The sequence below is a fragment of the Corythoichthys intestinalis genome, chromosome 20 (assembly GCF_030265065.1).
Source record: "Corythoichthys intestinalis isolate RoL2023-P3 chromosome 20, ASM3026506v1, whole genome shotgun sequence".
NCBI classification, from domain to species: Eukaryota; Metazoa; Chordata; class Actinopteri; order Syngnathiformes; family Syngnathidae; genus Corythoichthys; species Corythoichthys intestinalis.
The window spans coordinates 1,526,962-1,553,929 of NC_080414.1; the positions used below are offsets into that span (position 1 = coordinate 1,526,962).

The following is a 26,968-nucleotide window of genomic DNA, read 5'->3' on the forward strand; positions in this document are numbered from 1 at the left end:
ATCCCCCAGGTGGCCCGCAGGTAAACTCGGCCGCCTCCCGCCGGGCGCGGCGTTACATAAGCCCCGGTCGGATTTAAGAGCAACGTTGGCCAGACGCTGCGCGGAGAACAATCAGACCGCTAATCGGGACGCTGTCGTCTGCACGGCGCGCAACAAACGTCAAGTGAGGTCACGTAAAATTGAGACAGCAATTGCTAAAAAGATAGTAGATATTTCCATGAATTAAACAAATTGAGAAACCATTAAAAGTTAAATTGACAAATTAGCCGAAATCCATGGATAGCTATATGTTTTTGAAGTAAATATTTACAGGATTAATTTTTTTCAAGCAAGACTAACTATGTTTGCCTTTTAAAGTAGACAAATGGACCATATTTTCACCTGATTATAGAAAAAATCTGGTTTTTGTTTGAGCGAATGTTTGTTTATGCATTCGTTATTTAGTTTAGAAGTATACTTAGCAGTTTTTTGTGGGAATATGCGTTTGAACAGATGCATAGACTTCATAATGTATTGACGGGGCCGATAAATAGGGGGCCTGCATTGTTGGCGAGGCCATCAAAGCTGACCGAGTGGAACCACAGACAAAGAGCTTTGAACGTTGAAAATTCTTGTGAATAAATGCTTAAATCCCCGAATTCTTAATAGATATGGGCGTAAAACAGTCTCGATTCTTGGTTAAAAGCAAAAAAAAAAAAAAAAACACCTGCAGTTGTCGTTTATTTTACGTAAATAGGTCGAAGTACAATACTAGTCTGTTAGTGAATGTAGCTAGCGGCTACCTGATGTAAACAGCTTTTCTGGTGAAAATTCTTGTGAATAAATGCTTAAATCCCCGAATTCTTTACAAATATGGACATAAAACAGTCTCGATTCTTGGTGAAAAGCAACAACAACAACAACAACAACAAAAAAACAAACAAAAAAAAACTTGCAGTTAGCATTTATTTTACGTAAATATTGCGAAATGTGATGCCAATGCCGTAGTGGCTAATTTGTCCCATTGATTTTTTTTCAAACGTTTCAAAATGCATGCATAGTACGAAAAATATAATAATGACCTTGAATCCTCGAACAAATCACTCCTGAGACAAGCTTTCCTGTTTGTATGCGATACAGCTTTCGTACTTTTTCACAAATCACTCCTGAGACAATCCTGTTTGTATGCGGTACAGCTTTCGTACTTTTTCAACAGAAATCCGGCGTTGAATCGCTGCGTGCGTGTTTGTGAATAGCTGCTCTTGATGTGGGCAGCCCCCTACTTGAATGCGAGGCGCAGTGCATGAGCGATCTGACCCGTCAATACATTATGAAGTTTATGCTTTATTTTGTATAAATGAGAAATCATATTGGCGGTATTGCCTCCTCAGCAGTCACCCTCCGCAAACATAGCTTACATGCCGCAACCGTCTGAAACTTTTCTGTAGCCAAACTATTCACATACATACATTTTCGATGGGGGGGGTCAGGAGTTTCACCTCCTCCAGCCATCGTGTAGCACAGCAGCTGTAGATTCACTGACACTGAGCAATAACTGGTGGGGGAGGGTTGAGCCTTGCAGCTGCAAGCGTGGGTTTTCTCCCTGATGTTTTGGGACATAAAAAATAGCTAATACAGTGGGGATGGTATGATGGAATATTTTTGCGGTTTTGAAAATGTGACGTTTTCAAACCACGGTATACCTTGTAACCAGTTATCGGCACATGTCTACTTTAGAGTTTCATTTTTATGCAGAAATGTAACTGTTTTACATCATTCTAATGAACTCTTTGGATGCTTTAGATAGATATCCAATCCGTTTGAAGCGAGAGGGTTGGCAGCAAATGAGGGCACTAGACGTTCAATCCACGACAAGTGATAAACTCATTTAAATTCACAGCAGTAGAATGATTGGGCGCCACATGACTGGCATCGAAAGAGTTAACATATACATGTATATTGCTTAATTTGTAAATCAGAAGGTGCCGGAACGCAAAGTACTAGTACATATAACACCGCAGGGATGACGAGACGGGCACATGTCCTAGAACATATGCAGAAAATGGTGCTGAAAACAACACGCAAATGCCCCCTTGCCATGCTCTGGGACTTACAAGCCTCAATTTCAGATAATATCCATGGTATAAGTGTTATGACAACAATTGACAATTATTTAGGCTATACTCTGCACAGCACGGGCAACTTAACCACAGGTGGGATTTACAGTAACGTACAGTCTAACTTGTAAAACATTTTTAAAAAATTCTGAGATTACTACAACTGACACAAACCCATTCTTTTGCGAGTTACATCCCCCGCAGTCTTCTTTGGCCCTAAAGTTCCCACCACCTTACAGATTATGCAGCCCAAACCCAAATTTCCCATAAGGGTACGGGCCTGTTGCTCAGCCTGTTGGTGGTCCACCTAGCTGGCTGCGGGCACTGTAACTGGCCCCCATTCCGGGTGGCGCTGTACCTGACCAGCTGCTGCCACAGTAGCAGCCTCCTGCCCAGGCTTGGCTGGCTCATTTGTTGGTTCAGTTTTTCAGTGCATCAACAAATCTCCACCTCTTTCAAATGAGGTTACATTTTTATAAAAAACATGCAATTCTTGGGATTTGTTCTGTAAATGAATTTATGCATATTATTTTATACTGTAATGTCCGTAACTATGCACGGTCCCTTTAAGAGACGTTGGGACTGGAGAGCTGTGAGGTAGTAGGAAGCGAGGGGAAGACGGGCAAGAAGCAAAAGTTAGCTGTCAAATGTGGCGGCGGTCCGCTGTTATTTTGTTTATTGTTTTCTTATTGTTGCCACAATAAAGTGGACAAAGCCATCAACGACTCCTCTCCTTTTCCCCCATTCGGGGCTATTACAATACATTTTTAAAAATGTTTTTATATTATTATTTTCTATACACAAGAGGTGCCGGATCTGCCCGAATAAGTCCAGGAACACCGGGAGGACAAAATCAAGGGTGCCGGATTTTGTTTCGGCAGGATCCGGCAGAAATTAACCCCTGCATATGTACAGTAAAAGATATTTACCATGCTACAATTTTCACTTGGTTTTCCACCAATGAGAAAAGGTTGTCACCTCCAACACGAGCCACAGCTGATCTCCACACTTGACGTCCTTCTTGTAGAACATCCCGTAGAACTTGACGACGTTGGCGTGGTCAGAAAGAGCCTTGAGGATGTTGTACTCGGCCTCGATCTCTTCGTCGATGTCCTGCAAAAACACGATCTATCACTATACCCCCCAAAAAATGGAAAATTTCAAGACTCACGTGAATGGGATCCAATATCTTCACCGCCGCTTTACTGCCGTCCAATTTGTTGAGCACTTTGTACACTTTGCCATACGTTCCCTTCCCGATGGTCTCGACGATCTCCCAGGTATCGGTGGGGTCCGGGAAGTTGTCAAAGACTATGGATTTTTCCGATTGTGGAAACATTTTGAGGAGAGATCTCCTGCTCGGGATAAACGTGGCAAGAAAAACGACATTTTTAGCTCACGTTGTCGCCAAAACCCACTTTCCATTTACCCGTTTCGCGTGTGTTTCGACTGTGGGGAAAAATCCCAAAACTGTGCCACATGTTGAAAAGTTGACTTTGGGAAACGCTCGTTGACATGCGGGTGCGTTTGGGGAATTAATCTGCAAGCACATCAACTGTAAATACAGGATTATCCCCGGGCAGCTGCACAGTTGGGGGTTGAATTAGGAGGAGCGGGGTGACACCTCTCCATGCTTTTATTTCGTCGCTAATCACGACAATGACAAAAGTGCTGCCGGCAAACACAACGAGTACGTCGACATATACGCGAGTCTGGAAACGACGGTCGTGGAGTCTCTGCTACTTAGCTCATCCAGTTGTCCAGGCCCTGACGCAGTAAACAGCCCCAAATCATGATGCTCCCTCCACTATGCTTCACGGTGAGGATGAGGTGTTGATGTTGGTGAACTGTTCCATTTTTCCTCCACACATGACGTTACGTTTTACTCCCAAACAATTCAACTTTGGTTTCATAAGTCCAAAAATATTTTGCCAAAACTTCTGGGGAGTGTCCAAGTGCCTTTTTGTAAACATTAAACAAGCAGCAATGTTTATTTATTTTAGACAGCAGTGGGTACCTCCGTCGAGTTCTCCCATGAACGCCATAGTTTTACATCTAGTTGATGTGTGCACAGAGATATTGGACTGTGCCAGTGATTTCTGTAAATTTTTTTAGCAGACACTCTTTTTTTATCTTTCTGAGTATTCTGCGCTGAACTCTTGCCGTCATCTTGATCGCAGGTCTTCAGACAGCTCTTTTGACCAAGCCATGATGCACATCAGACAATGCTTATCATTAGGGGTGCACGATATCCATTTTCTGAAACCGATATCGATAACTTCCTGCTCCTCAAAGCCGATACCGATAACCGATAACAATTTTTTTTTTTTTAAACGTATAACCTAAGTTGTTGAACACCTAGATATTTAAAAAAAAAAAAAAAAACTAGTGGTGGATTCAACATAGATTTGCCTTTGATCTCACCAGATTTTTCATAATGACATGAACAAAACAGTGCGTTTCACTTCTGCACTGCCCGACAGCCAGCTAAAAATGAATGCACTTCCATAAACCACAAGGCTTGGTCTTTTCTTGCTTTTATGGGAAGACACTCGTCTTAATAATGTGAAAGTACAACAGAAAAATACACATATTCAATACTCAATATACAACAAACTGCACAATCCACTTATATACACAACTATTATATGAATAGCATAGCACACTAGCTTGCACTATTAAAGCATTGGTTGGCGTCTATAACACAACAACTTATTAAGTTCTGTACATATGACCCTTCACCACAGAAGTAAACATATGGTGCACATCCATATGTTATAGTAAACATAAAATACTTACAGACATACTTCCGAGCCGGAAACGTAACAAAGCATTCACGATTGTCAATGCGACCGCTAGACACCGCAATGTGTATGTGAATGACCTTGTAATGTGAACAAAACTACTGTGACAAAAAATAGATCCAACGAATTATTCTGACCAGCAGGTGGGAGCAATGCCCCGCAAATGCTCAACTGCTTTCAGTCACTGTAAGCTGTAAAGCCAGCACAATACATATTATCGGTCCTATTAATAATGTTATTGGATTTATCAGGATGACGTCATAATTCCTATTATCGGACCAATAATTATCGTGCACCAGTACTTATCAAGACATTTCTTACCAGGTGTGTGTTTTATAGTGGGCAAGGCAACTTTAAACTGCTCATGAGTTATTGGGCACACACCTGACTTAAAATGTTTGGTAAAAATTAGTTTCTATTGTTCTTTAAGTCTCCTTAAGCAGAGGGTTCACTTATTTTTCCACCTTCTGTCATTATTTGCATGCTATCCTCGTTAAAATATTAAAACCTATAAATGTTTGAGTGATTTTAAAGCAGAGACTTTTTTTTCATCTGTGTGATTTTGACAAAGATCAGATCACATTTGATGGTGATTTTATGCAGAAATGTGAGAAAGGCTATACTTTTTCATACCGCTGTAGACACATTTCATAAATAAATGCAGAAGAGATCGCATAAAAGTCATGATTTTTAAAGAAAATGTCCAAACACAATTCTGCTATTTGTTCATCTAATTTTGTATTTTAAAATAAACAACTTCACTCACTCATATCGTTGTCCATATCCCACAGCTCTATTCCCTATTGAATTACAGTTTTATACAATTTGACTGTTGCCAGTTCAAATGAGTTGTCAATGGTAGTACAGGATACTATCACAAAAAAGATGGATGAACTAAAACTTACATGATTGTGGAAAGCAAAGCATTTGGAGAGCGAGCGAGTCCATCGCTGGTGGCGGCCCGGCCCGAGTAAGGGAGTTAATCTAAGTGGCGGGCCACCATTGGAAAGCGGCTCGCCCCGCTGCTCGCAGCCGCGCGGGATTAGCGGGAATTAGCCACTGTTGCGGCATGAGCCTTTCCCCATATAGACGACCATTCATTCCCTGAGGAAAGCTGGTTAGGCAGGCTCACACTTTCACGCTTTCTTATACACACAAAAAAAAGACGCTCTTTTGCGACGGGTCGCACTTTTTGTTCCCAGACTTCCCGTTAAAGTCATCGGCAAAAATGTCAGCTCGCCGGACGTTTTCAATTATGCATGATTGTTAGGCCGACAGCTGGCGTGACACACGAGAGCGAAACCCAAGGACTCGCACCGGACACCTCCGCCATAACGGGAGATTTGTGCGCACGTCGGCGCTATCTCACCTCGTCCGGCCGTCGCTTTCGCTTTGTGGTCGTCGTTTGTTACGCCGCCTGCGTACAAAGTGCACCAATAAAGAGCGGCGTTTATCATCCACTTAGCAACAGGATGTGCTGGTGACTGTCTACTTTAGATAAGCTTCTCATTTTTACTACTAAATGATACTGATGGACCTCTTGGAATAATTCCTTTAATACATTGGCAATAGGATTACCATTAATCAAATTAAATGACAACTATTTTCATGAATCATTTGACCTAAAAAATGTACAGATAAGTGACTCACTTAACAGTAAATATTCTTTTTAACATTCATATACAGTAATCCTTAATTATATTGTGCTTCAAACTTTGCGCCCTTTTTTTTTTTTTTTTTTTTTTAATGTAAATAAGCTCCGCCTCTACTTCACGGATTTTGTTGGTCCCCATTAACCGCAAAAAACGAGGGATCACTGTGCATCTTTATCTTCATTTTGAATTTTTTTTAAGGAGAACAAAAAGTAAATCCAAGTACCTTGGAGTTACACTTGATTCCACACTCTCTTTTAAAAGCCATATTAAACGAACACTGTAAAATTCAACCTGAATAATTTTAAACAAATAAGATCTTTTATAACACTTGGGGCTGCTAGAATGTTTCTACACTCAATGATTTTATCACACATTGAATACTGCATTACTTGTTGGCAACTGGCGGGTGTAAATACATGCAGTAAGATAGAATCACTCTACAAGAAATCGTTAAAGGTTTTTGCCAGAAAACCAATGTCATTCCATGTTTGTAACATTTTAAAAAAGTACTGTTTATTGAGCCTTGAGAATTTTACAATTTTTTTAGAACTGCCTGTCTAATGTACAAGGTGTTACATGGATTTGCCCCACCTCCCATGTCGGACTTTCTAAAAAAAGAGGGCTCACAGAGGTCTCGGGACCAGGGCCTCCTCTAGAGGGGACTGTGAGGTTCCAATCAGAAAAACAGCCTTCGGTCACAATTCTCTCTCTGTAAAGGCTTGTAAAACCTGGAACAGTTTACCACTCGCCATCAGGCAATGTCCCACAATACGAACTTTCAAAACTCAGCTCAAGCAGTGGTTGAAAGCAAATCAGTCTTGCAATCACTGACTTTTAAGTTCTTAGTAACGTATTGTATTGTGTTGTTTTATTGTAATCTTTTGTTATTTCTTTCCTTTTTGTATCTTTGTGTCACCTGTTTAGGGACTACAGATGTAAATTAGCATATACTTGCTACAATCTGGCATATTTACATCTTTTTAGATGTTCATCAATGTGCACTGTCCCTATTAAATAAATAAATAAATAAATAAATAAATAAAAATAAATAAATATTCTTTACTTTTAAGATTTTGATGAATATTTTAAATAAAAAATATGAAAACAACCTCTAAATAATCTATGTTTTAATCTTTTAATCTATATTTATTGTTGATTAAAAAACAAATTGCAATACTCTCTTATTTACAGTATGTTGGTTTTTCATAACTTTATGAAAATTATTTGCAAACATCTGCTTTTGTTTTAGCAAAATATGCTACATTTAAAAAAAACAGTTCCATAATATTCAATGTCCAACTTTTCTCCGCACGTCGTTTTTAGTTTTAATGCACTTTTGCAGCTACAATGTCTAGCGTAACGTCCGACGTAATACAACATTAACTGACACGCGGTCATTGACTTCATAATGTCCGTCCGGCCGTCAAAGCTGACCGAGTGGAATCACAAAGAGCTTTTTTAGTTGAAAATCCTTGTGAATTAATGCTTAAATCCCTGAATTCTTTATAGATATGGACGTAAAACAGTCTCGATTATTGGTAATAAGCAAAAAAAAACGTGCAGTTAGCATTTATTTTACTTCGAAGTACAATGCTAGTCTGTTAGTGAATGTAGCTAGCGGCCGCCTGATGTAAACAGAGCTTTTCCAGTGAGAATTCTGGTGAATAAAAGCTTAAATCCCCAAATTCTTTACAGTTATGGAAATAAAACAGTCTTAATTCTTGGTTAAAAGCAAAAAAAAAAAAAAGTGCAGTTAGCATTTTATGTAAATATGTCGAAGTGCAATGCTAGTCTGTTAGTGAATGTTGCTCGCGGCCGCCTGATGTAAACAGAGCTTTTCTGGTGAAAATTCTTGGGAACAAATGCTTAAAACCCTGAATTCTTTATAGATATGGACGTGAAAGAGTCTCAATTCTTGTTTAAAAGCAAAAAATAAAAAAACAAAAAAAAACCTGCAGTTAGCATTTATTTTACGTAAACATTGCGAACTATGACGCCAATGCAGTAGCGGCTAATTTTCCCATTGATTTTTTTCACAATGTTTCAAAATGCATGCACGGTACAAAAAATATAATAATTACCTTGAATCCTCGAACAATTTCACTCCTGAAACACTTCTTCCTGTTTGTATGCGGTATGGTTTTCATAATTGTTTAACAGAAATCCGGCATTAGATCACTGCGTGGGTGTGTTTGTGAATAGCTCCTCTTGATGTGGGCGGCCCCCTACTTGAATGCGAGGCACAGTGCATAACTGATCTGACCCGTCAATACATTATGAAGTCTATGATTTAATGCCCAACTTTTTTCCACATGTCGTTTTTAAGTTTTAATGCACTTTTGCAGCTACAACATCCAGCCTAACGTAATACAACAGTAACTAACACGTGATTTATATACGAGCCCACGATTCAACTCATGGCAAACAATCAACTATGAAAATCATCGTTCTTGGCAGAAATTAAATCAGATCTATATACTGACCTTTCAGGGCTGGTGTTGGAAGCTGTGGAGAGATAAACAGGTGAGCCTGAGCACACAATGCATTTAAGACAACAACAGCACACACACATTTGCATCAGTCAAATGAAAAAGACACACAAAAAAAGCATTTTATGAGAACACAAATGGGAATAGAAAACTACACTTATTGTTTGTAGATGCATTTATTTCTACGTATGGGTTGTTCTGCTTCTATTGTTTTTCTACAGTCGACAGGCAAACGTGTGAGTGGGCGGGGTTGACAAAATGATTTATTCATTCATTCATTCATTCATTTTCCATGCCGCTTTAAATATACAAAATATCGTTACTGATATGTTGTTTACATATTTGTCATGTCCCGAGCCAATACTCGGTATCGGCACCTGATACGGCAATTTTTGTAGTATCGGACCATAGACTTCAGAATGGATTGACGAGGCGCGGGGCCGATAAATAGGGGGCTTGCATTGTTGGAGAGGCCGTCAAAGCTGACCGAGTGGAATCACAAAGAGCTTTTTCGTTGAAAATTCTTGTGAATAAATGCTTAAATTCCCAAATTCTTTATAGATATGGAAGTGAAACACGATCTTGGTTAAAAGCAAAAAAAAAAAAAAAAAAGAACGTGCAGTTAGCGTTTATTTCACGTAAATACTGTATTGGCCTGAATACAAGACGGTGTTTTTTGCATTGAAATAAGACTAAAAAAGTGGGGGTCGTCTTATATTCGCGGGCTAGACATTATACCCATTCACGACGCTAGATGGCGCCAGATATCATTGAAGCTATGTTCTGTCATGACAAATCTCAGCTACTCTCAAGTTTAACCAGTTTGCAATATTTTTTTGCAATGTTTTCCTTATTCATATTTGTTTCAGTTAGACTTCACTTTAATGGTTAATGCGGTTATTACAATTTTGTTGTTTTATTACAATACTTTGGTTTATTTACATTTCAAAAACCAGAAGCCATTCATTTACGAATGTGATTGCACATTAGTTTACATGTTTAAATGTTCAGATATTAAGATTTGAATGAGGCAAAATAACATGCTTTTTCTCTCATATATATTGTTATAATCATGTTTCAGATGTACTGTAATTATTCTCTGTATAAAAATTAATTTGGTGTTCAAAAAGTCTTTTTTAAACGTTGAGTCTTGAAAAAGAGGGGGTCGTCTTATAATCAGGGCCGTCTTATATTCGGGCCAATACGGTAAAAAGCTTCAAAATGCACAATTGCCTTGTTGTGGTCTGTCAAGCTGAGCAACTTCACATTTAGTAGACAGAACATGTCATATTAATAAAGTAAAAAATAAGACACTGTGAGGTACAATAATGTACCATTTATGCGACTAAAAAAAAAAAAAAAAAAAAATGGCGGATAAGACTCCGGCGTCGTAAAGTCTAAATCATGTAAGTCGAGTACGTCGTAACCCGTTTACTATTCAACTATTCAACTGACTATTCAACTGACGAATGATGCTTCATTTCTGCAGGGTTTTTTTTCCCTCTCCTCGTCGGAATTACTGTAAATCAGGGTTCACTAAATCCGGACCTCGGTGTGCCACTTTTCCTGTCGTGTTTTCCACGTCTCTCTCCCCTAACACACCTGAATCAAATTATTATGTCATCAGCAACCTCTCCAGAAGCCTGATAATGATCCTGATTATTATGATTCAGGTGTGTTGGAGGAGGCAGACATGGAAAACACGACAGGAAAAGTGGCACAGAGGTCCGGATTTAGTGAACCCTGCTGTAAATGTTATGTAATAAGTTATAGAACAATATAATAATAGCAGTTCATATAGATGACTGTGCTGAGAAAAAAAGTAAAAAAAAAAAAAAAGTTAAAAAAAAAAAAAAAAAGGTGGACAAGACTTCAGCATTGTAAAGTCTAAATCATGTAAATTGAGCACGTCGTAAGACTCGTAACCCGTTCACTATTCAACTATTGAAACTAAGAATTTTTTTCTCCACTAGAGGGCACTCCTGCTCTTTGGACGAATTATGCTTCTTTCCTGCTGATTTTTTTCTCTCGTCAGTATTACTGTAAATGCAGTTATGTAATAGGTTCTAGTATAGTACAATAATAACTAGGGTTGTTCCGATCATGTTTTTTGCTCCCGATCCGATCCCGATCGTTTTAGTTTGAGTATCTGCCGATCCCGATATTTCCCGATCCGACTGCTTTTTTTTGCTCCCGATTAAATTCCAATCATTCCCGATAATTTTTCCCGATCATATTCATTTTGGCAATGCATTAAGAAAAAACTGAATAAAACTCGGACGAATATATACATTCAACATACAGTACATAAGTACTGTATTTGTTTATTATCACAATAAATCCTCAAGATGGAATTTACATTACTAACATTCTTTCTGTGAGAGGGATCCACGGATAGAAAGACTTGTAAATCTTAAAGGATAAATGTGACTTTGTATATTGTGACTAAATATTGCCATCTAGTGTATTTGTTGAGCTTTCAGTAAATTATACTGTAGCCATTTAACGTCTGCCCAAATGCATGATGGGAAGTGCAACCATGACTGTGCGTCATGCTACCAATTGATATATCTTCTCTGCGTTGGGAAATAACATAGGGTGTTAAGAAAAAGATCAACTACTACCTTTCTTCCCCACATTGCTTCCCACGATTATTCTCATCATTGGGAGAGGGATTGTAAGGCTTTAGCCATTTAAAAAAAGGCTCCAAAGGCTGTCAAACTTCTCTTTACTCATTTCACGCTGCCTTCTAGCTCTATATACTGTATGGGTAAAACGGCGCCATTATAGATTGAACGCAACAATGCGTGAGTGGGTCATGCAGCGCATGCGTTATTTGCGTTAAATATTGTAACGTGATAAATGTAAAAAATATCAATTCTCGCCGTTAACGCGATAAATTTGATAACCCTACCTTAAGCTTAAACTAAAGACTCTGGAAGAGTGTAACACATTATGTCTGTAACGTTAAATACAATTAGAAAACGATTTAATTAAAAAATATATATATATATATTTAAAGAAGGCATGTCCGATATTTTTTTGCCGATTCCGATACTTTGAAAATGACGTGATCGGACCCGATCGATCGGGACATCTCTAATAATAACAGTTCATACTGTTATAACTGTGCTGAGAAAAAAAATACCATTGTTTTAAAAAAAAATTAATAACATCGTAGGCAGTTACTCACAATGTTACTCATTACTTGAGTACTCTTTTCACCAAGTACTTTTTGTTTGTACTTGAGTTTTCTGGATGGCTACTTTTACTCTTAAGTAATATTTACCCACCTCCGTTTACGAGTTACATTATTTTTACAGGTCTAAAAATATAAGTAAGGTGTGGGCCGGGCAAAACGTATCTAGAAAAAAATTGGCTCATAAGTCAAAAAAAATAAAAAAAATGAATTGGGACTTATTCAGATACAATATTAAGATTGCAAAAGTATCCGTACTTGGTTATTCATTTTTGCACGATCACAAGTCACCAGAGATTTGTTGTCATGGTGTAAAACAACTACTCTAAGGATATTTTTGCATTTTCCTTGTTCTCTTATTGTCTGCCATTGACGGCGCTAGACGTCCAATCCATTTGAAGTTGGGAGGACGTTCTCCCACTTCAAATGGATTGGACGTCTACTCGTCATAAACTGAATGGTGGGATGGTGCCAAGCACAAAAAAAGTTTGGTTCATTTTTAGGTCAATCATGTCAATAATATTAAAACAGATTAATTTGATCATTGTGGCAGCTCACTCTCGTTCTCTTGCATTAAAATCTTTCTAAAAATATGTCATGCGTCATAGAGGATGAGAAGCAGAGCTGTATGTAGGTTACCTGTTGGAGAAATTAAGCCTATTTGTGGCTTAAGTAAGGCATCTCATCCAATATTTCATACCTGCCATGATGAGATTTGAATTGCTAGCTTACACAGAAAATAAGCAAGATTTTTTTTGCTTATGGTTGAAAAGGTGACTCTAAAGGTGGTGTTTCGCTGGCCCGAAGGTTTTTTACAGTCGCCGGGGAGGAGCAGATGTCGAAATATTTCCGGTATCGCTCGCTGAGTGATGGACACTCAAATTAGCAGGCGGAGGCAATTATCATAATGAGACAGGAACGTGTCGCCTTTCACAAAACGGTGGAAGGACATGCCACCTAAATGATTCACGATATGAATACGGATCGTTTTTGCAAAGGGGTTCATGTGGAATTTTGTCGTCGCCAAGTGGGACCGGCTGCATGCGAAGGGGTCCGCTCGGCACTTGGACCCCTGCCCGGTCCAATCGCACGGCTGTTAGGGGCATCGTGGGAGTCATCGGCGAGGTGATGGAGCAGGAAATGAGCTCCCGCCCCGCCTTCCGAGCGGATGCGCTCGAGCGAGAATGTGAACGATCGCGTTTCACAGACGTTCACAGAGCTAGACGTCCAATCGTGTGATTCTCTAACACGAAATGAAAAATCTTTGAGTTTATCGCAAGTAAACGTCCAATCCATTTGGTGGGGGACAGTGGCGGCAAATGAATGCTCTTTTAAATTGTATTTTTTATTTTATTTTGTTATCAATTTTTATATTTTGTTCATTTACTTCCTATTTTTTTTCCTATTTCCCTTTTAGAGAAAACAAATGGACCAATTTTATCATGCTTATGAAAAAATTAAGGGCTTTTGGCAAACAACAGATTTATGCCAGTGTTGCTTTTGGCAGTCCTTTTCATGTTTGTCTTAGTCTTTTGGACAATAATACTTATTAGACCTAGTCATTTTTTAGTCATTTCAAAATGTGTTTGTCTTCATCTATTTTTTGTGTACGAAAACTCAGACCAATTTCGTCTAGTTTTAGTCGATATTTACTCAGTGTTTTCGTCTGTAAAATATAAATAAATAAAGGTTTCCAACTATTTTGAATGAACATTGACAGACGAGTGCATATTGTAGCTTCTACAAGCATCAACAAATATATCACAAACTTGGTGATAATACACACTCAGCAGGAAAACATTAGTTTCAATTAATTATACCCACCTGACGCCACGAACTGTATGTAAAAAACAGTTACATGTATATTTTGAATAACAAACGTCCTTATTTTTCTTTATTTGAATTTGTTTGGTTGAACTCCTATAAAGCAGCTGCAGGGACATTAAAAGAAAAAAAAAATTGGAAAGTACTGTATATCCCTTCACACATGGCTGAACTCGGGTTAATTCCCAGGATTTAAACGGATAGCCCTTATGTGTGAAAGCAATTTCCCAGGTATGGACATTTACCGGGTCGAGTCCTAGTAGCTAGTAATAGTACTTAGTAGTAGCCCGGGACTTACCCGGGATGCGGCATGTGTGAAAGCAGGCGTTTAATCCACAGGTTACACCGCAAAGGTTGATGATGTATCATGGCAGATCGATGGTCATTTTCTCTTTCTTCACAGTAAAATGAAAATCTGTAAACAAACATCGCAATTACAAACATGGCAAAATGGAAATAGCTAAATTAAACTGGAAACATAACGAAATTCAATTGCTACTGGATCGTAAAGCCGAGAAAGAGACAGTCCATCTTTTGAAATGTGTTTATTTTGTTGCCGATGCCGACCAAAAGTGTAATGTCCGGGTTGTAAAATCCCACCGGCCGCCCTCCCCGAGTGTCGAGTCCCCAACATGGGGCAAGTCTGAAAGTGTCCAACCCTGGTTATTCCCGGGACATCTCTCCGTGTCTGAAAGCCATGACACGGGTAAATGCCGCGTCATCTTCCACGGGAATTTACCGGAATTTAAGTCTGAAATGGGCTTATTATTTCCACTCCAGTTTCCTCATCATTTTCAAAACTCAATAATTTTGGGGTATTAGAAATCATTTTACAGACTGGTTTTAAGTCCCAATGCCATATGTTTGACACCTCTGCTTTCCACATCTTTTCCCCAAGACAAAAAATGAGTGACAAACCATTTCCGCAGACCTTAAATTTAGCTTTGGCAGCACACCCTTCAGCAAACAGAAAAAACAACAACATCCCCTTAAGCGCAAAAGCCTACAAAAAAAGGACAGTGGTGCGGGAAGTGGGGTACTGAGGGTGCTGCAGCACCCCCCGGTGTTGGGGAGAGAAAAAAAGTGTTTTGGTGGATTTTTTTTGGGGGGGGGGGGTAAAAATAAATAAATAAATAAAACATTGAAACAATAGTGTATTTAACTTTGGGGATTAAATATATATCTCGATAAAGTTTTTTTTTTTTTTTTTTTTTTTTTTTAATAACGTGGTCCCCACCTGACACCTTGCTTGCTTCCGGGTCACGTTGAATAAAGCATTATTTGTGAAAAGTTAAACAGAGGTTTATTAGAACTTTTTGTGTTCAAATGTGTTTGTGTGTCATTGTGCCGTCTAGCTGCGGGGATTTGCATTATAATACACGGACGCCTTTATTTCCAATACAAAAACTCCAACACACACTGTAGGTGAACTAGACCGCTGTCTTTGTAGTAGCCTTGTAGTAGTCCTTAAAGTGCCTGTGACACGAAAAAGCATGTTTATTTCATAATACACGCCGTATTTTATGCCCCTGAATGATATGGGCCGCTTGGATGTGTGCGGAAGCGATCGCTATTTTTATTTAGTTTTTTGAATCCCGCGCCATGAAAATGAGTGACATCCGACTTCGGTCTTGCATTGAGGAGGAGGGCGCTGTGACGTGTACGGTAGAAGACGTCCAGTGTACTGTTGTGTATGAGGACGAAGGATTCAGCTGATTTTGCGGATTAATACGTTTATTTTTCGCATCACGCCAGCCAAACGGCTGCAGAAAAATCATTCTATATGAGGGAGAGGTGTATGCGCCTTTTTGGAGTTTCAAAAGGTTCCCAATCACCGTGGATATTTACTGTGGGACCATTGGACTTATGAGGAAGTGAGTAAACATCTTGTTTTGTATTATGTCAAATACGAATACAGCGATTACAAAGTAAACACTACAAACTTCCTTTAAATGAAGGACTACTTACGTTTGATCATTGATAGGCATGTAAAAAGCTCTCCTCATGCTCATTAGCAGCAGCACGTTAGCTAGCTGCACAACAACTCCAGCCACCCTCCTCCGGGGAACAAACTGTAAATTGCTCTACGCCGGGCGGTTTGCCGATCCGCGAAGACAATCGACAACCGGGTCGTCAGGATAGTTATGTGTGATTTTCCGCTTCGAAGACTTTGAAACATCACTCGGTTCGGGTTAGCATGTCGGCTAGCTGTCACGCCTTCTGGTTTGTTTACATTCTCCGAAGCCGGGAAAGGGAAATGTCATATGTCCGATTTAGGTGTCATAAAATATCGTTCGGGAGGTGCGACAGTAAAGGTGAAGTCGACAGTTTTGACCATTATGGAGTAATTTTGCCATGTCGTCCTGAATGAATGCATTTTTATTATTTCATATTCCATTCAGCACAAGACTGTTATTTGTCATGACTATGCCATTTATTTAACAATTGGGGAAAATACTTGGATAAAAAGAATATCCTGTAAAAATATTGAAGTAAAGAGACAGAAACAATGACATTTTGCCGCTCTCTTCGTCGCGTTTTCCACGTTGTGCATAGTTCCCCCTCGACAGGCTGACTGGTCCTTCTCAACCCATTTATATAGCTATTGGGGAAAAATACTTGGATAAAAAGAATATCCTGTAAAAATATTGGAGTAGAGAGACTGAAACAATGACATTTTGCGGCTCTCTTCGTCGCGTTTTCCTCGTTCTGAATAATTCCCCCTCAATGGGCTGAATAGTAAAACCGATGAGCCCAGTCTACCGCTGACGTCATCCACCTGTTGGGGACGCTAAAGCCCTATAATGATAGGCGTGGCTAACCGGCAGATTAAAAGACTAATTTCTCGTCATCTGTGCTTTGCTAAATTGTTGTATATAGTCGAATCATCTCAAAATATGATTCTAATTTACATAATAATGCCATTTAAGACTTTTTTTCTCGTGTCATATGCTCTTTAAACTATCCAGCATGTGTCTGTACTGCCATTGTGCAAATTCGGACTGAAAAGGCTGTTTTTGGATGGGGGGAAAATTAAAAATACATCCTCAGCACCCCCTGCTATGAGTGACTTTCAGCGCCCGTGGACAAAGAGCACCAGCATTCCTGACGAGGCTTGATTGAGCGACTGATAAAAGTATGGATCGCCTCTTGCTCTTTGAGTGATTGCCCAAATCAATACAGGCGTCACATTTACAGGACACCAGCAGCAATAGAGAGAGAAAAAACAGTCACGTGCTGGTACCTGACAAACCTGCATGGAGAGGAGGGGGTCGCTGATTTTTTGCCAGGCTGGTGATGATGATGGGAGAGGTTATTACGTGGCGGCTTGCTTGAATGGAGTCCACGTCTGGCCGGCTATTGTGTGCGAGCAGCGGGCCGTGACTCCCCCAAAGCTGTGGGATGGACCCCATTATGAGCCTCTTAAAACCACAGATAAAAAAGATCATTAGGCTATTATCAGCCACAACCACAACATGATGTTTGAACAGTGGGATTTTCTTTTATAATATTTTTGTAAATGCCGTTTTTAAAATTTTCAAGCTATGGCACTGTTGTACTAGCATGAAAAATTTGCGTTCCATTGACATATTTCACAAAGATTTTACAGCTAGATACCTCTTCTTTGCTTCTAACCTGAAAATGGCTTAAATGAAGCTTCCGGGCTCATAATGCTACAAATAGCTGTGCTCCCCACCACTTTGCTGGCCAGAAAAATAAGCCAAGGCGCCTGTGGCAGAGAAAGAAGTAGAGCATTCCTAATTCACAAACACAATTCCCACAAAACTCACCTTGTATCTATATTTTTTGACAGAAGAAAAAAAGAAACGCTAACCTCACACTACTCAAAGTTATGTTAGCCGTTAGCTCAAAACAGAAAAACCGCACCTCAAACTCACCACAGAGGCTTCAAATTGGAGCAAAACACTCTTTTCATCTTATTACATTACACTAAGGGAAGGATAAACTCGCTAAGATTAGCCTGCAATTAATTAAAACGTATCATTGGCAGGAAGAAGCCTGGGAGTTTTAAACTAATCTCCAAATCCCCCTTGTTGAATGTGGAGGAGCAAAAGGACACGAATCCCACACAAAAACTAAAAATAACGATATAAATTCGACAAACGTGGTCATTTCAGGCCTTAAGAACACCAATGGTAAAACGAAGAGTAAACGAAAATAAGAGGAAACTTACAAGTTTATGTTTATTAGTGTCCTGCCAGGTTATTCTGTTTACAAAACGGTGCCAACACAATGATGAAATGATTGACAGCCTGTCAGTAACAGGTGCGGTCATCAAAAAGGAGGGAAAAAGTTTAAAAAGACAGGAAGCGATGTACGTGACTACAAAATTAAACAGGAAGTCGGAGTGAAACCTGAGCTCAAAACAAGATATTCTGAAATGATTTTTTATTTTTATATATACTTTTACTTTCAATTATTTGAAATGGCGTACCGCAAGAAACACGTCACTTTTGCTCATTAATATTCATGACATCAGCAATTGTGGCTAGGCGGGTCAACCTCCCGTTTGTCCCCAATATTAAATGAATGGAAATAGTGTACGAACGAGATGTTTACAGAGCTAAACCTACCAATTCTGTCCGAAAATGATATCCATGGTCCCAAATTCACTGGTAAAGATGTGGAAGATCATACAAATGTTCAGTTAAAGAGATGGCTTCAGTGTCGAGGGCTGAAAAAGACGGGAAAATGAGCCGGGATAAAAAAGCTTAGGTTATCGACACCTTTTTCTAACGCCACTGAAAATGACGTTCTCCTGTTTCAACAATCTATCCTTTACCACCATCTGCCCTGTCTTTCTTATATATTATATCTTCTAAGGTTGTCTTATGTCTCTGACCATTCTTTGGGGCAATTTAAATATTGCTATTTTTGTGTAGCGATCACAAATGCTACTCGGGGACAGCCAACCAACACTATTAATTTTTTCATTAATAACAAATCTTAATTCTATAATTCATTTACACCTCCCCCTTACTAAAGTTGTTTTTTTTTCCAACAGAAAAGGTAACTGGCAGTCAGATACAATTTTAATTTTTTTCAGGTCATTCATTGTCAGACAGCAGCACGGCAAAACGCCACGCTAAAAAAAAAAGTAAAAATATCAAAATGGCTTACCTCTTCGTCCTCTGAAGGACAATGGCCCCCAACAAAATGTTTACTGCATTTGAAATGTGAATGGCTTCATCTTTCTGGCGTTAAACTGGTCTTTTGGACGTCCGCGCAAGTTGATCCATTCTTCACATTTTTTTCCTCCGAGTTTTTGGTTTTGGGAAACGTATGAAGAAAACATCCTTCATATGTCGTAATGTCTGGAGTAGTTTATACAAGTTCCATAGCAGCGGTGTTTGATCGGCATATTTTTTTTCTTAAAAAAAGATTACCGGAGAAAACAAGCTGAAATATAATGGATTGTATGCGAGGGCGTGTGTGTATAATGTCCCACTTCCGCGTTACGATGGCGACGTCACGGTCTAAAACTAGCATTCGTGTCTTAGGCTATTGGGAGGACTGACTATGAATGTTTGTATGAATGTTTTTTTGGGGTTTTTTTGCCAATGCGGATTGTCTCTGGCACTAATTTGATTCCATAAAATGTTTCTTTGGTGGTTACAACATGAAGGAGGTAGCACCTTTTCTCAAAGGCACCGTCTAACTGCATTGTTCTAACACACTAAATATAATCAATCAGGGAATAGTATCTTTTCTCGTATTTACTGTTTGTATTACTCTAACACACGCAATATAAAATAAATAGCACTTGTACCATAGTTTAAAGAAAACAAGCAGACTATAGGGCACAAGAAGCCTTCTTATCACGGAAGCCCAACAAGTGTGTCATGCAACTGACTGAGCAAGATTGACACTGACAAGCCCGCATCTGTACCAACTCTCACAATCAGTTCTCCCAGACAGTCCAGAACAAATGGCGCCAGCCGAACCACCGGACCCACGCTGGCGCAGCTCCAACAACTCGGGCCGGCCACCCCGGGCAATCCGGCCAAAAGGCCAAACTCCGCGCGTTCAACTTAGTTTTAACCCTTTGTACTGATTCCAATTTATTCAGGTCGACAGCTATCAAACAGCAAGGCGAAACAGAAACAGACTCAGGCGAGGAGACAAGGTCAACAAAAGGTTCCCGAGAAAAAAATGACAATGCTTAGTTAAACATTCAGTCTTTTGAAGGCTCTCGCGGGGCGGGCTGTGGGCAGAAAGAAGTGTGTGTTTAGGCGTTGTTTAGGATTATTGTCTGTGGATTGGACAGGAGGATTCGGGAGTTAGTGTTGTCAGGGCAACGAGGGTTGTGGATTTTGCCACCTCAGCGTCAAAGGGGCTCTTGCAAGCTTGTCAGTCGTGTTATCAGTTGGATATCGTGCGTTCTCCGGTGTTCCTTGTGTTAGGACAGGGCGTCCTGCTATTTGTTCTGGACTGAGTTTTAAAACTTTCAGTGACATTGACAATAATAGAAACCTAAAAGATGCGGCTCCAGAGCTACATGTGGCTCTTTTCAACCTTCAAATAGATTAGAGACCTATCACCGTCAAAGGCAATAAATGAATATATGACGTAGACCTTTCCAAAATATTTTGTCCTTTGATTTAAAATGGCAGCAGTCCTTTTTTACAGTGTCCTAGCGACCACCGCTACTCACGCACTTCTCCCGTTTCACCTCCGGAGTGTATTTTTAGCATTTCTCTTTTTTTCCATTCCTCCCACACACGCTGCATTGTGACACACGAGTTCCCACGTCAGCGCACGGGGAACCAACAGCATTGGAGGGCGAGGCCGCCGCTTCTCGGGCGCTCTGTACGTCAACCGTTTTGCGGCACGTGCTCGTCCTTTGTGGTCAAAATGCTGCATGAGGGAGGACGGGAGCTAACAAGAAGCTAGCATCGGTTGACTTGCATATTTACGGCCTTTGTCGTCGTTGCGCACACAACGACCTGTGCTATCAGCCCCCCTGGAATACATCACAACCCCCCCTTCACTTCACATTTGGATTTTAAACCCGCGCGTGCGAGGTAATTACCCATCAGCCCCCTCTCTCGTGAAAACGTTATCAGCGCTAACCAGACGGAGAGCAGAAAGCGCCACCTCCGGACTTGTTGACGGAGGCGCCCACAGATTAGCATCATCGCCACTCCTCTCCTGTGTTATAATTACTCAGATAAATGTGTTTAATGGGGATTATTTTAGAGCACAGATTTATTTGTGATCTCACTGGGGTGTTCAAACGTTTTCGCCCGACTGCGAATGGCGTTCTTTAGGCTAGTTTTGGATTATTTAGCATGCTAAAACCAGTCCATCCTTGTAAGGAAGGATATAATAAGCCATAATATACTATATTTGTATTCTCTATCAATCCTTTCATTAAGTCTTGTGTTAAAAAACACTGCAGAATATACTGTATGCAAACATGAGGAAATTAGGATTCAAACAATCGATTAGTTGTCGATTAATCTTATTTTCATCTCTTTCTTCAAAAATAGGACATTTTTCTAAATTGGCAATGTAAAAAACGCAGGTTCCAAGGCTAAATACTTGTCAACAAAAAATAAAATCGATTAGTTGTCAATTAATTGATTCATTTTTGCACGTCACTCCATGTGAAGAATGTAAGCAATTACATTTAGTTATCTCCATATTCAGCTAGGCAACTAATAATGATTTAAAAAACGGATTAATGTGATTTATTTTTTTCCCTGATTCATCGGATAAAAAACTTTTTAAGATCCCTTCATTAAAAAAACAGGATATTTCAAAATGACAATGGAGGAAAATAAGCAAACAAAATGATTGTGATTGGGTTACTCTTAGGTGTTGATTAAATTTGGTAATCGATTGATTGCCGATTAACCATCACATTACATTTTTGAAAAAAAAAAAGAAGTAAATAAACGCAAAGATAAACAGTAGGTTTTCAAGCAGTATGATAGAAAAGATTTGCACCATTTTAGATTGAAAATCTAAATACTAGTTAATTAATTGGTTATGAAGAAATCTGACCTTTTAGCCAGATTGCCGGAATCATGCCAGCCGAACCGCCGGACCCGTGCTGGCGCAGCTCCAAAAACCCTGGCCGGCAAGACTCCACCAACCCGGCCAAAAGACCAACTCTGTGCGTTCACCTTAGTCTTAACACCTTGTACTGACTCAATTTTGAAAGCTGGAAAAAGGCTTCGAAACACAAGTTGACAATTTATTCAGGTCGACAGCAATCAAACGGCAAGGCAAAATAGCGACAGACCCAAGCGAGGATCCAGGGTCACCATATCACAAGTCAACAAAAGGTTCCCGAGAAAAATGACAATGCTGAGTTAAACATTCAGTCTTTTGAAGGCTCTCGCGGGGCCGTGGGCAGGAAGAAGGGTGTGTTTTGGATAATCTTCTATCGCAGTTTGGGTTGTTTTGTTCGTGCATCACAGTTGCTGAGTCACCGATACTGGGGCAACCTCAGTGGGAGATTTTGCCCGCCTCAGCGTCAAAGGGGCTGTAGTGGACCACACATACACATGGACACTGGTGTTTTAACTTAGGTGAAAATTCAATTTACTATGAGTCACACAAGAAACAGGTTGACAAAATATCTTGGGCCCATCATAAAAGAGGCAAACATAACAAAAGGCCTCAACTAAAGTGACCTCCAGACACATCTCTGGCCGTTTAAATCAGGGTGGACTCTACTAACGACCACCTGAAGAAGGTATGACAAATTAACCAAACATTGTCAACTTAATAAAACAACAACAGATGGAAAATATACATATATTCAAACAATAATTAACTAATGTGCATTTAAACAAACAGTGAAAACTTTACTCCAAACAATAATTAAACTTAAATATCCCCCCTTCAGAATGGTAGGTGCCAGATCTTAAACAGCTGTGTTCGTTACCTCAAATTGGCAAATAAAATCTAGTAAGCATTCAGACAAATATTAATTAAAGTGTGCACCCATTAGAAAATACATGTCCCAAAAAATATCACATAAATAATTAACTAAATCTTGAAACACTAAATCAGTGGTGTCCAAACTATTCCACATAGGGCCGCAGTGGGTGCTGGATTTCATTCCTACAAAACAAGATGACATCTTTTCACCAATCTGGTGTCTCACAAGTGTAATCAGTTGATTGCAGTCAGGTGCTGCTTGTTTTAGCACAAACTTCATTGGTTAAACTGTCTGTGCTCAATTGGTAGGAACAAAAACCAGGACCCACAGTGGCCCTTGCGGACAGGTTTGGACACCCATGCACTAAATTGTGGTGGTAGTGGTAGCCACCACAGGGGCTCTTAGAGTCTTATTAGTCATCTTATCAGTTGGATATCGGGTGTTCTCCGGTGTTCATTGTGTTGAGACAGGACGTCCCGCCATTTGTTCTGGACTGTCCGAAAGAACTGACGTGGAGACGTGGGCTTGTAGATGTCTTGCCTATTACCTGGTAGTCAGCGTCAATCTTGCTCAGTCAGCTGATGATAAGAAGGCTTCATGTATCTCTTATGCCCTATAGTCTGCTTGTTTTCCTTAAACTATGGTACAAGCAGGTGTGAAAGTGGTTAGAATTTCTTGCCGGAACTCCCCGACGTGAAGGTCGCCAAGGAGCCAGAAATTTTATTTATTTATTTTTCATTCAAAATTGTATTTTTTCAATGATTTGCATGATAAAAGTTAACAGCAATAACCCCAACCTCCATCTCTTTATTTTCCCCCATTTCCTCGCATACTAATGCCAAATCTCAATTTTAACTACTTAGGAACAGTGGGGCAAATAAGTATTTAGTCAACCACTAAAAGTTCTCCCACTTGAAAATATTAGAGAGGCCTGTAATTCATATTACTAATTTGCTAAAATGGTGACAAAATCCAGACGGAGAAAAAAAACCGTAATGCACGAAAAACGTACAGATTTTGGACGTACGGCGTACACATTTAAAAGTCAGCGCTCACTTGTACAAATTACACCGAAACCGTACAACTTGACAGGTGTGCATGTGTGGCAAACTTAGCATTTTGTTTTTCTACATAGCGTTTTGACAGTTGCTGTTATATTTTCGGAATCAAAGCACCGTGTACCGAAACAACATTCTGGCCCTGAATCTTATACCGGAACTGCGTTCCTGACCGTTCTGGCCCACTTTCACCCCGGGTATAAGTGCTATTTATTTGATATTGGGCGTGTTAGCGTAATACAAACAGTCAAACAGTAAATACGAGAAAAGATACTATTCCCTGATTGATTATATTAAGTGTGTTAGAGTAATACAAACAGTCGTTTGGTAAATACGAGAAAATCGTGGCAATTTTAGATGAAGGAGAAGAAGTATCATGAATGCCTTTTCTCTGTTCTGTCAAATCAAATCCCAGTTTTGTAATCTTTGCTGTAAAACATTTTACAGCGCCAAGATAACAAGAACTGAAGACCCCCCCTGCCCGCCTATTGCTGTGCGTGAGTGGTTTGCAGATGCTCTTTTTGTCAAGGTCAGAACGAGCGCCTCATCGACACCGAAGAGGATGAGGAGGAGTAGGCGGAGGCGGCACCTGCAAAGACAAAATGGAGTCCCAGCTGGTCTGAGATGAGTTGGCGGGAACGGAGGCCCACTTCCTTCCCGTCATTTAGGTCAGCAAAACCCGAGTGGAAGCTTTTCTTTTCACCGTCCGAGCCCCCCCACCCCCCTCCCTTATCACGGGGGACCAGCATGCACCTGTCCCCTCTGGCCATCAACCCCCCTGAAAATCAGCCTCCATCCCCCCATTATAGCCATCACGGGTGATGATAGCGAGGTGATGAGACGTGACGGAATGGGTTCACATCATTGGGGGGTGTCAGGGGTGGGCTTATTTGGCGTCGAAATAACAATAGCTGGTTTGTGGATGCTGGAAAACAAGGTCATAAAACGCAGCGGGATGGAAGAGGACAATTTGTACTGACGCGTGGGCTCTCTCTAGCGGCACAAAATGTAAGTACACTGGTCTCTGTCGATGATAGACGTCTAGGAGGGCCAAGCGGCAATCGAATACCGTGGTACCTCCAGTGGCGTCGTTAGGCATATTTGAGGGGGGCTTCATATTCTCATGTGTTGTTTTTTTTTTTTTATTTTAATAAAACACAATAAATGCTGACACATTCACCGTGAAGTTTCCAGAATATTAGTTTAAATCAATAATCATATAACGTATCTTTGTTCAATCAAATACGATCATAAATTTGTGTTCCCTCACTTCATAGAGTAAGGTAGAGAGCCCCTTCAGTGCGTAATTATCCAATCCATTCCACTTGTTCATATAAAGAAAGCCCACATCACTGAAAATCAACTACGAGTTTTCCCTGTGACCTTGCTCGAAGTCAGTACCAGGAGTTTCAACAATTTGGTTGAATTAAAGGGGAGTTGTCCGACTTTGACCGCTGTTTGGATTGAGCAGAGGGTGAATAGATGGATGAAGAATGGACTGAAGGAATCTGACCTTCTAGCCAGACGCAGATCCAATGAGCTGGGCCGGCAGGACCCCGGCAATCCAGCCAGAAGGCCAAACGTTCACCTTAGTCTTAACCCTTTGTACTGACTTCATCTTGAAAGGTATAAAGAAAGCTGACCGGAAACAAGTTGACAATTTATTCGGGTAGACAGTGATCAAAACGGCAAGGCGAAACAGAAACACTCAGGCGAGGAGGCAAGGTCACCCTGTCATACGTCAACCAAAGGTTCCTGAGAAAAATGACAACGATTAGTCAAACATTCAGTCTTTTGAAGGTTCTTGCGGGGCAGGCCGCGGGCAGGAAGAAGGGTGTGTTTGGGATCATTGTCTGTTTGTGGATTGGACAGTAGGATTCGGGAGTTACTGTTGTCCGGGCAACGAGGGTTGTGGATTTTGCCACCTCGGCGTCAAAGGGGCTCTTGGAGTCTTGTCAGTTGTGTTATCAGTAGGATATCGGGCGTTCTCCTGTGTTACTTGTGTTAGGACAGACCGTCTCGCCATTTGTTGTGGACTGTCCGGGAGAACTGATTGCGAAACTTGTTGGTGCAGACAAGTGCTTGTCAGCGTCAATCTTGCTCAGTCAGTTGCATGACGCACACATTGGGCTTCCGTGATAAGAAGGCGTCGTGTATCTCTTCTGCCCTATATCCTGCTTGTTTTCCTTAAACTATGGTATAAGTGCTATTTATTTTATATTGGGTGTGTTAGAGTAATACAAACAGTTGATCGGTAAATACGAGAAAAGGTAACTCCTACAGGACATAAGAAGGTTTTGAAAGAAAGAGAGTATTTATCACTGCTGGTAGTAACAGTTACCTCCAGTCCCCGACTAACAGCAGAAAGTATCATGTAATTAATAAACCAACTGCTCCGTGTTTGACAAATAAAAACCTGGCTTGCACACTACAGTCAATCTCTGCGCCCGTCTTACCTTTGTTGTTTTGCGGTCAAAGGTTACATCCCAGCTCTAAAATAACACTGCTACTTAGCTGCTGCTAGCTAGTTAATCTCAAATGCATTGTGAAGGTCCTGGTTGTTTATAGAGTTAATACTACTGCCTGCAAAGCCATTGTCAGCAAGATGCTCGGCCCTGGTGCGGTTAAAGACATTGCTCAAGTCCCCGTCTAATAATTCTGAGCTTTTCTCAGCCTAACTGCTATAAAAAAAAAATCAGAGAAAGACTGATAGCTGTTAAAAAATATGGATATCAACTTTGTGTTCATCTAAGCACTGAGTAAGTATGCATACTGAAAAATTATTTTATAAATAAATATACTGTACAGAAAATAATTTTGGAACATTTTTGGTTTGTGGTGTGCTGCGAGATTTTTTTCCAATGTAAAAATGTGCCGTGACCATAAGCGGATTTTAAGGTGGCCGAAAAGTGTAATTGCATGTATT

At 40.1% G+C, this 26,968-nt stretch overlaps 1 protein-coding gene across 12 annotated transcripts in view; it reads right to left on the reverse strand.

Moving 5' to 3' along the window:
- myo3a (myosin IIIA) overlaps positions 1-18,374 on the reverse strand; it is a 65,410-nt gene extending 47,036 nt beyond the window's left edge. For 3 of the 12 annotated variants that reach the window (XM_057824996.1, XM_057824987.1, XM_057824995.1), the window contains exons 1-6: positions 18,263-18,374; positions 17,704-17,797; positions 17,312-17,489; positions 14,366-14,482; positions 3,268-3,451; positions 3,075-3,209 (exon numbers count right to left, since the gene is read on the reverse strand). In XM_057824996.1, coding sequence (XP_057680979.1) covers positions 3,075-3,209; positions 3,268-3,451; positions 14,366-14,436 — 390 coding nt within the window. In that variant the 5' untranslated portion in view covers positions 14,437-14,482; positions 17,312-17,489; positions 17,704-17,797; positions 18,263-18,374. Of the gene's footprint in view, positions 1-3,074; positions 3,210-3,267; positions 3,452-5,805; positions 6,203-6,269; positions 6,425-9,038; positions 9,061-14,365; positions 14,483-17,311; positions 17,490-17,685; positions 17,798-17,858; positions 17,878-17,966; positions 18,215-18,262 lie in introns of those variants that run through there. The other 9 variants (XM_057824998.1, XM_057824994.1, XM_057824988.1 and 6 more) reach the window with 9 other exon arrangements.
- Positions 18,375-26,968: the final 8,594 nt, after the last annotated feature.